Here is an 11,139-nt window from a genome sequence, read left to right as displayed (position 1 = left end):
ATGATCTTTGCTATTCACGAGATCAACAGCAATCTAAAGTTGCTTCCCAACATCACGCTGGGGTATAAGATATACGATGCCTGCAGTAGTGAAGCTGAGTCAGTAAAGGCAGTCATGGCACTCATCAGCGCACAGGATGAAAGCATTTCCGACTCCAGCTGTACGGTCACTTCGAAAGTCCCTGTTGTATTCGCTGATGCTGGATTCATCAGATCACTCGCAGAGACAACGCTGACTGGTCCTTTCGGAATCCCAACGGTAGGGTACCAGCATTTTTATTTGTTTCATTTTAAAAAAATTAATGCCTGAAATTATATTGTGTTAAATTACCAGCAGTTGACATATTTAAAAGTGTGAATGTGATGCATAAGGTATCAGGGTTAGCTGTGGCTAAGGAGAAGCACTCCCACCTCTGAATAGGGAGGCTATGGGTCCATCGAGCTTAGCCCAAGATTTTGGTTGGCAGTGCAGCACCGAGAGATTGCTGCACGAGGAGGTGCTGTCCTTTGGATAAGACACTAAGTCAAATCTTCCCGCTCTGGTGGACATCCAAAGATCCCACTTCACAATTTTGTAGAGCAATGAAGTTCCTTTGGTATCCTGCTCAATGTTTATCCCTCAGCCAATGTGAAAAACTGACATAGAACAATGAACATTACAGCGCAGTACAGGCCCTTCGGCCCTCGATGTTGAAACCAATCTAAAGCCCATCTACACTATTCCCTTATCGTCCATATGTCTATCCAATGACCATTTGAATGCCCTTAGTGTTAGCGAGTCCACTACTGTTGCAGGCAGGGCATTCCACGCCCTTACTACTCTCTGAGTAAAGAACCGACCTCTGACATCTGTCCTATATCTATCTCCCCTCAATTTAAAGTTATGTCCCCTCGTGCTAGCCATCACCATCCGAGGAAAAGGCTCTCACTGTCCACCCTATCTAATCCTCTGATCATCTTGTATGCCTCAATTAAGTCACCTCTTAACCTTCTCACTAACGAAAACAGCCTCAAGTCCCTCAGCCTTTCCTCATAAGATCTTCCCTCCATACCAGGCAACATTCTGATAAATCTCCTCTGCACCCTTTCCAATGCTTCCACATCCTTCCTATAATACGGTGACCAGAATTGCACGCAATACTCCAAATGCAGCCACACCAGAGTTTTGTACAGCTGCAACATGACCTCATGGCTCCGAAACTCAATCCCTCTACCAATAAAAGCTAACACACCAACGATCAGGTTGTCGCTTTGCTGATTGCTGTGTGCACGTAGGCTGTCACGTTGATTGCCATGGCACCAATGACCACACTTCTAAAGCACTTTGTTGGCTGTGAGGATCTTTGGAATGTCCTGAAATTATAATAGGTGCTTTTCCTTCAAAAATCTCAATGTTGTGTTCACAAAGCTCTGCAAAAGTAATTCATTCACTCCTCATATCAGAGGAGCAGTGATGGACAATATCATTTTATGTGCTGTGATGTGACCATCAATTCACTCGAAGACACGTGGAGAAGTAAACCGTGGTTTTAATCAGCTTAGAACTGAGCCTGCCTGTGACCGGTACAACACTGAAGGCGGCCCCGCAGGTCAGCAGCTATTATACTGGAGCCATGGGCAGAGCCCATACATGCCCCAACATATCCCCTGTGGGTGAAGCCACACAATGGCCTATAGGTAGAGCCCACAGGGTTAATAACATAACACAGTGCACTGGTGAATTATCAGTAATTATACATTCACCACATGCTGATTTGCTTCTTTAGTCACACCTTTCCCTCAAAACAATTAAGGTTATCAGTTTTCATCCCATTTCAAAGATGTGATGCACGTTAGGCTGATTGGAGGGCGGCATGGTGGCACAGTGGTTAGCACTGCTGTCTCACGGCGCCGAGGATCCACGTTCGATCCAGGCCCCCGGGTCACTGCCCGTGTGGAGTTTGCACATTCTCCCCGTGGTCTGCGTGGGTCTCACCCTCACAACCCAAAAGGATGTGCTGGGTAGGTGGATTGGCCACGCTAAATTGCCGCTAAATCGGAAAAAAATAATTGGGCACCCTAAATTTTTTTTTTAAACATTAGACTGATTGTTTAGTGCAGAACTGAGGGAGTGATGCACTGATAGAGGTGCCACCTTCTGAATGAGATACTTGACCCAGGCTTCGCCTCGTCATTCAGATGGATGGAAAAGAGCCCACGGTACGGTTAAAAGAAGAACAATGAGTTTCACAATGACTTGGTCAATTTGGTGGAATTGTGTTTTACCTTTTTTTTTTAAAGTATTTTTTATTCTCCTCCTTTTTCACATTTTCTCCCAAATTTACACCCAACAATAAACAATAATCAGTAACAAATATGGCAGTCCCCATATCAATAACAACGATCCCATCCTCCCACCAAACCCCAAACATTAGCCCGCATGTTCACACAAACAAATGACAAAAAGGAATCACCCACAGTCACCATTAACACATATAGTCCCCCTCCCCCAAACCACCCCCCACCAGGGAAGCCTTCGCTTCTCTGGTAGCCCGGCGACGAATACTGCTGGCGTGGAGGGACGCAAAGCCCCCGAAGCCGGAGGCCTGGCTATCGGACATGGCGAGCCTTCTCGGTCTGGAGAAAATTAATTTTGCCCTGAGAGGGTCACTGTCAGGGTTCGCTCAGAGGTGGCAGCCATTTATCGACTTCTTCGCGGAAAATTAATTGTCTGCGGGGGGCGGGGGGGGGGGGGGGGGGGGGGGGGGGGGCGGGGGGGCGGGGGGGGGAAGCTGGAGGGGGGGGTTCAGGTAACGTAGATTAGGGGGTTAATTAGGCAGGTCCTTGTGGGATGGGAGCCGGTTTTTGCACTATGTTTATTGTTGTTTGCACACTGTTCTGTACTGTTGCTGTTTACTATGCCAAAAATGCCTCATTAAAATTGTTTATTGAAAGAAAAACGGTGATCTCATAGCATGAGGAAGTGTTTTGAGCGACTGAATCACCCAATGCTTTGTGCACACAACATTAAAGACAAGAGATTTCAATCAAAGCAGGGCAACGTTTTTCACACAGCAATATCTGTCTTGATAAAGTGCTCTTGTACTTGGGTTTAGTTCTGGTTTTATAAGGCGCTGTTGTATTGCATTTTGAAGTAATCATTTGATAAGATGCTTTAGGATTATTATTTTACATGTGTGATAACATGTTGTTGTATTTGGAATTTGAACTTCTAGTTTGATAAGGCATTAATAATCCCTACCCCATAAGTCGCGTGCATGTTAGATTTGGATTTGGAAGTTCTGGGTTAATGCGGCCCTGTTGTGTTTGCGTTTTGATGTTCTGGTTTGATAAGGTGCTGTTGGATTTGGATTTGAAAGTTCTGGGTTAATGAGGCTCTGATGTGTTTGCTTATCCATATTCTGGTTTGAAAAGTTGCTGTTGGATTTTGGTTTCAAAGCCCTGGTTCGATAAGATGCCGTTGTATTGGATGTGCAAGTTTTGATTTGAGAAGATGCTGTTGGATTTGGGTTTTGACCTTCTGATTGGAGAAGCTGATGTTGTATTTGGATTTAGTACTCGTTTGATGAGGTTCTGTTGCATTTGAGTTTTGAAGTTATCATTTAACATGGAGTTGTTTTATTTGGTTTTGAAGTCTGGTTTGATAATTCAGTATTTTGGTTATTCGGTATTTAGGAAGGACAGACAAAAGTGGGCGTTGTATATAGACCCCCAAACTGCAGTGGTGATGTTGGGAAGGCATTAGAGATGCATGCAATAAAGGAACGTTTATAATTTTGGGTGATATTAATCTGCATATAGATTGGGCAAATCAAATTAGCCGCAATACTGTAAAGGAGGAATTCGTGAAGTGTTTACGGGATGGTTTTCAAGCAGCAATTTGGCATCCTGAAGATGGGGTTCAGGTGCTGGGACCGCTCTGGAGGGGCCCTCGAGTATGGCTCTGGGAGGGTTACCCGCATCATGGTGGCCTGCTGCGTCCTCCACAATATCGCGCAGCAGAGGGGCGGCGTGCTGGAGGAGGAGGATGAACGCTAGATCCCATCTGACTTTTCTGGTATCTACCTTTCTCAACTTACGGGCCCTAACTCTATGTCTAGGTGGATCCTAGATGATACATCAGGAGTTGGAGGCGCCCTGCTGTGATTCCCAACCTGCGACCTGGGTCCCCTTTGGCGAGTATCTTCTGGGTGCTGCTCAGGTGTCCCAGGTGCCATGGTTCCACCCTGTTCTGTCCACTGCCCACCAGATGCGGCAGTGACAGGAGTGGGAGTCTGAGGTGCTGTAATGTTCCAGCACCTGTCCTGTGGGAGTCACCAGCACAGGCCCCATCGCCTCATCCTCTCTCGGGGTGCCCGATGGCCCCCGGGCTACTCAATGGAGTAAACCCTGAGGCTACCCACTCCTGCAGGCCTGTTGCCTTCTCGGCCATGGAGCACAGGGAGTGGGCCACATCAGCCAGTGACTGCGCCATCTCCCTCTGGGCCCTGACCACCTCCCTCTGGGTCTGTGCCATGTTGGCCAGCGACTGATGCTCTCAGCCATGGCCAGTGAGACTGGGCCAGGCTCAGGGGTTCCGCTGCAATGTCCAGGTGGCTTTGGCCCATGGTTTCCTGTGAGAGGGCAGCCCTGTCCTGGACTTTGGCCAACGCCCGCACAGATGTCCCCAGGCCTTGGACATGCTGATCCACAGTGGAAACCCTCGCCCCCAAGGCCTCCACTGCGGACGCAACCCGCGCGGTGATGGCCTGGGTGGCACGCATGGCCAGCACCACCTCCTGCCCCTGCACGCAGTTGGATTCTTCCACAATCGCCCCGCCGACAACCCCTCATGTTGTCCCCGGCTCTGCGACTGCATCTCCACAATCGAGGGACTGTCTGTTCCAGATGCCCAAAACCCACCTGGACAGCAGCTAGTCCTTGGGGTCAGCCTGCCCCCCCACCCGCCCACCAACTCGGGGGTTCCTACCTCCACCTACTGTACCGGATGGACTGTGTGGTGAGCACCAGATAGTGTCCCAGGAGGCTCTTCACTAAAGTGCCCAACCGCGGTGAGTGTCTCTGGGGTGGTGGAGGGTAATGGAGACAGCTGTGACAGGAAATCAGTGTCATCCCCGAACTCGAGCTCTGGGATGTTCTGGGTCCCCCGTCTATGGCTCGCGTCCGTGTCGGTGACCTCATCGCTGATCAGCATCGGGGTTCTGGCTGTGGCTGGGGGCGGGGGTCACCAGAACGACCCGCCTCATCACCAGTGGGTTCTGCAAGACACAAGACAAGACGTATGATTAGACTGCAGGCCGGGGAGGGGGGGGTATGTTGGGGAGTGAGAAGGGTCGTGTTGAGGAGGGGTGAGGGATGTGTTTGGGAGGGGGGGGAGTAGGGATAGTGGTGGTGGAGCGGGAGTGTTGGGGTGGTGTGAGGGTGGTATGGTGTGAGGGGGAGGTGTGGGGGTGAGGGCGGTGTGAGGGTGATGTTGTGGGGGAGGGAGTTGAATCACGTGTCACGGGGAACCGCAACTCAGCAGGGTCTCACTTCCTCGCCCAACACCGACCTCCCCACCCCGGCGACTGCCCCTTCCTCGGGTCCGCCGACCATGTCCAGGACCCGCTGCCCTGCTGCTCTGAGGGGTCGCAGGTTTGGTGTTCCCCTCCAATCGTCTCCTGCTCCCTGCAATTTTGGGCGCCCTTCTTCTCGAGGGGGGGGAAACAGAAAATGCGCAGTGCTAGACAGTCTGACGCATGCAGCCCAGGGGTGGGTAGCTGGTGGCTTCAGTGGCCAAGGCACCCAGCCATGGCGGCCGGTATGGGCTTTGATGTTCTAGTTTGATAAGGCGCTGTTGTATTTGCGTTTTGAAGTTATCATTTGTTAAGTCGTTGTTTTATTTGGTTTTAATATTCTGGTTTGATAAGGCGCTGAGGACATTGAGGACATTACCAGTGCGGTAGATAACGGGGAGCCAATGGATGTGGGAAATCTGGATTTCCAGAAAGCTTTTGACAAGGTGCCACACAAAAGGTTGCTGCATAAGATTAAGATGCATGGCATTAAGGGTAAAGTAGTAGCATGTATAGAGGATTGGTTAATTAATAGAAAGCAAAGAGTGGGTGTTTCTCTGGTTGGCAATCAGTAGCTAGTGGTGTCCCTCAGGGATCAGTGTTGGGTCCACAATTGTTCACCATTTACATAGATGATTTAGAGTTGTGTCCAAGTTTGCAGATGACACTAAGATGAGTAGTAAAGCAAAAAGTGCAGAGGATACAGGAAGTCTGCAGAGGGATTTGGATAGTATAAGTGAATGGGCTAGGGTCTGGCAGATGGAATACAATGTTGACAAATGTGAGGTTATCCATTTTGGTAGGAATAACAGCAAAAGGGATTATTAATTAAATTATAAAATATTAAAACATGCTGAGGGACCTGGGTGTCCTAGTGCATGAGTCGCAAAAGATTGGTTTACAGGTGCAACAGGTGATTAAGAAGGCGAATGGAGTTTTGTCCTTCATTGCTAGAGGGATGGAGTTTAAGAATAGGGAGGTTATGCTGCAACTGTATAAGGTGTTAGTGAGGCCACACCTGGAGTATTGTGTTCAGTTTTGGTCTCCTTACCTGAGAAAGGACGTACTGGAGCTGGAGGGAGTGCAGAGGAGATTCACTAGGTTAATCCCAGAGTTGAGGGAGTTGGATTACGAGGAGAGGCTGAATAGACTGGGACTGTGCTCGTTGGAATTTAGAAGGATGAGGGGGGATCTTATAGAAACATATAAAATTATGAAGGGAATAGATAGGATAGATGCGGGCAGGTTGTTTCCATTGGCGGGTGAAAGCAGAACTAGGGGGCATAGCCTCCAAATAAGGGGAAGTAGATTTAGGACTGAGTTTAGGAGGAACTTCTTCACCCAAAGGGTTGTGAATCTATGGAATTCCCTGCCCAGTGAAGCAGTTGAGGCTCCTTCATTAAATGTTTTCAAGATAAAGATAGAAAGTTTTTTGAAGAATAAAGGGATTAAGGGTTATGGTGTTCGGGCCGGAAAGTGGAGCTGAGTCCACAAAAGATCAGCCATGATCTCATTGAATGGTGGAGCAGGTTCGAGGGGACAGGTGGCCTACTCCTGCTCCTAGTTCTTTTGTTCTTATATTGTATTTACGTTTTGAAGTTATAATTTGTTAAGGCGTTGTTTGATTTGGTTTTGGTTTGATAAGATGCAGCTGTATTTGAGTTCTGAAGCTCTGTTTTGACAAGTTGCTGTTGCATTGGGTTTTGAAGTTACCATTTGATAAGCATTGCGTTACGATACCCTGGGCTAGTGCATGGTCAATTACAGCCAACTTGATCCGGAGAAGCAACACAATTGAAATTAACAAACAATTGCAGGAAAATATCCAAAGTCTTTGGCTGCCCAGTAACTACAGTCATTAGGTTTGGAAATGTAAGCACAATTAACTAGTATTAATAACAATAATTATAATGAAATATGCAGCAAATACAACTGGTTAACTATTATCCAATTCTGACACCCCCCCCCCCCCGCCCCGCCCCCCCCCCCCCCCCCCCCCCCCCCCACCGCCTTAACTCCCTCCACCCTCTATAACACACAAGACAGATAAACACAGAGGTGAAAGAAAGGTATAAAATCAGGATGAAAGTAAAAGCATAATCTTTGTTTCAGGTGGACATCTTCCAGTACACCTTTCCTCAATCTAGGTCTTCAGTTGAAGATTACTGTTTTCAGTGTGTAAAGGTTTACACTGTAGATTCGTCTAGGTCTCAAAAGCGTTTCTGTAGGTTGAGAAACAGCAGATAGGCAGTATCTCGGGAGAGAGAGAGAGAGAGATAGAGATAGAGAGAGACAGACAGACACTCACAGCTGTTTCTCTCAGCGTCCAAGATCCGACTGTCCCTTCCTTAGTTCTCTGAAAACCATCCCACACAGGCAGGAACCAATCACTGCCGGTGCCATGCAGAATACGGCCTTCTGTCAACTCATTGGCCATCAGCCAACTAATCGAATCAAATCCCTCCGATCAAAAAGCCGGAATTTTTCTGTTCAGAAGCCAAACCTCCAGAGTCACAGTGTACCATTTTGCAAATTTTGAGTTCCTCACTTCCTCTGCTCGAATTAAAGATCTATGTCCAGTATACATCCATGGATCCAAATGATAACGACACAGTAAAAGAATTGGGAAATAAGAGAATCAACAGGAAGGGTCCTTACAGTTGTTTTATTTGGTTTTGAAGTTCTGGTTTGATAAGGTGCCGCTGTATTTGCATTTTAAAGTGATCTTTTCCTAAGGTGCTGCTGAATTTCAATTTTGAATCTATGGCCCGACAAGCTGCTGTTGTACTTTGTGTTTGAACATCTGGTTTGATATGATGCTATTGTATTCGCATTTTGAAATTCTAGTTTGATAAGGCGCTGTTGGATTTCGATTTTGATGTTTTGCTTTGAAACGTTGCTATTGGATTTGGATTTTGAAGTTAGCGTTTGAAAGGTGCTGTTAGATTTCAGTTTTGACTTTCTCATGTGAAAAGCTGCTGCTGGATCTGCGATTTGAAGTTCTGATTTGATAAGCTCCTGTTGTACTTAGACCTAGTTTGTTTATTTGAGTTTTCAAGTTATCATTTAATAAGGCGTTGTTTATTTGATTTTGAAGTTCTGGTTTGATACGGTACTACAGTTTTTGTATTTTGATATTGAATCTCTAGTTTAAATTTTAATAAGATGCTGTTGGATTTGGTGTTGAATCTGGTTTGACAAGGCGCTGTTGGATTTGATATTGAATCTCTAGTTTAATAAGGTGCTGTTGGATTTGTATTTGTATTTTGTTTATTGTCACGTGTACCGAGGTACAGTGAAAAGTATTTTTCTGCGAGCAGCTCAACAGATCATTAAGTACATGAAAAGAAAATACATAATAGGGCAACACAAGGTACACAATGTAAGTACACAGACACCGGCATTGGGTGATGCATTCAGGGGTGTAGCCTTAATCACAGGGGCTGGTTTAGCACAGTGGGCTAAACAGCTGGCTTGTAATGCAGAACAAGGCCAGCAGCGCGGGTTCAAGTCCCGTTCCAGCCTCCCCGAACAGGCGCCGGAATGTGGCGACTAGGGGCTTTTCACAGTAACTTCATTGAAGCCCACTCGTGACAATAAGCGATTATTATTATAATCAGGTCAGTCCATAAGAGGGGATTTGATATTGAATTTCTAGCTTAATGTTTAATAAGGTGCTCATGGATTTGGTTTTGAATCTGGTTTGACAAGGCGCTATTGGATTTGATATTGAATCTCTAGTTTTTAAAGTTTAATAAGGCGCTGATGGATTTGGTTTTGAATCTGTGGTTTGACAAGGTGCTGTTGGCTTTTATTTTCCCAGATCAGTTTCTCTGCTATGTGCCAGTGTTTTGGTGAGCATGAATTTGCGACACTTTTCGAAACCATGCCGGGTGATTCACACCAAATAAAGGCCATCACCTCACTGGTGAAATATTTCGGTTGGAATTGGGTGGGTTTAATTCAAAGCACCTCCACGTATATGGCATTGGAGTCAGACACGATTTTCCAAGAGTTCGAAAGTGCTGGGATTTGCATCGCTTTTCGGGAAGCGTTTTCTGAGACAGACTCCAGAGAAAGAATACACCAGGTGGTAAACAGTATAAAACACTCCCCCACGAAGATTATCATTGCTTTCGCTACCCTGGCAGATATGGAAGTATTGCTTCTGGAGGTTTTCCGTCAGAATGTGACTGGTATCCAGTGGATTGGGAGCCAGTCTTGGATCTCAATTCGCAATCTGTCTCCACAACTGAACGCTCGCTTCCTGCTCGGAGCACTGGGGTTCGTTGTCCCCAACGCAAAAATTCCGGGGTTAAAGGAGTTCCTGCTTCAAGTCAATCCCAAGCAATCTCCCGGAAATCCTTTGCTCAATGAGTTTTGGGAGAAAACATTCCACTGCTCCATGCAGAATGTCACTGGATGCAACCCAAAGGTTCAGCAATGTACTGGAAATGAGCATTTACAAGATGTAGATAACCTGTACACTGATACCACTCAGCTGAGAATTTCGTCCCATGTGTACAAAGCAGTCTATATTATCGCGCATGCCCTCCACAACGTATTTTCATGTGGAAATAACAGCTGTCCCAAATGGTCAGATAATAAAACTTGGCAGGTAAGAAAGATTGGAGCTACCTCAACAAACAAAGATTGTCTTCTAAGTTAATAAAAGCAGAAAATGCTGGAAAAAAAAAACTCCGCAGGTCTGGCAGCGTCTGAGGAGAGATACAAGAAAAATGGGCGAGGTTCTCTTGCCTCCCTGCACCGCGATTCTCACCGGCAGGGCGTGGGCTGCCATTGGCTGGCGGCGAGATCTCCTGGTCCCACGGTAGTCAACGGGATTTTCCATTTAATGCAGCCCACATCGCCGGGACTAATGGGAAATCCCGTTGACTACGCTGGGACCAGGGGTGCGCTGTCGACGGGACTGAAATATGTAGCCAACGTGAATAGCGGGAAGATCTGGCCCAACATTTGGAGTCCTTCTGACTCTTCTACCAAACTGAACAGAACTTGTTCAGTAGGAATGTCACATTGGGCTCAAAACCCCGCACATTGGCGCCGGCGGGATTCTCCGATCACGCTGCAGTGAATGAAGTTCTGGCTGAGTGTCAAATTCCCCCTTCTCGGTGGCAGCGGAAGCGGGGCAAACTCCAATTGGAGAATCCCGGCCGTTTAATCGCTTTCTCATTGTCATCACGTTTTACAGCACAGAGAGAGACCCTGCAGCCCACCATGTCTGTTCTGACCATCAAGCACCTATCTATTCTCATCCCATTTTCCAGCACTTTTGCATGCTGCAGCATTTCAGGTGCTCATGTTGTGAGGTTTTTCGCCTCTCCCACCCGTTCAGGCCGCGAGTTCCAAATTCCAACCACCCTCTGGGTGAAAAGGTTTTTCCTCCCATCCCCTCTAAGTCTCCTGCCCCTTATCTTAAATCTATGTTCCCCCATTTAGAGATCCCTCTACTGATGGGAAAAGCTTCTTCCTATCTAAAAATAAAAGTAAAAGTAACATCGCCATAGTCCCAGATGACCAGAGGCTGCTTTCCCCTTTGAGGGGGAGAGTTGATGGTGGTGAGT

At 47.0% G+C, this 11,139-nt stretch overlaps 1 protein-coding gene across 1 annotated transcript in view; it reads left to right on the top strand.

Annotated features, from left to right (window-relative positions):
* LOC140389470 (extracellular calcium-sensing receptor-like) overlaps positions 1–11,139 on the top strand; it is a 38,742-nt gene continuing 27,603 nt past the window's right edge. Inside the window, exons 1-2 of the mRNA XM_072473600.1 lie at positions 1–258; positions 9,378–10,172. Of these exons, the coding sequence (XP_072329701.1) occupies positions 1–258; positions 9,378–10,172 (1,053 nt within the window). The remainder of the gene's footprint in view (positions 259–9,377; positions 10,173–11,139) is intronic.

The sequence above is a fragment of the Scyliorhinus torazame genome, chromosome 14, assembly GCF_047496885.1.
Source record: "Scyliorhinus torazame isolate Kashiwa2021f chromosome 14, sScyTor2.1, whole genome shotgun sequence".
NCBI classification, from domain to species: Eukaryota; Metazoa; Chordata; class Chondrichthyes; order Carcharhiniformes; family Scyliorhinidae; genus Scyliorhinus; species Scyliorhinus torazame.
This window is presented reverse-complemented; position numbering and strand designations above follow the sequence as displayed.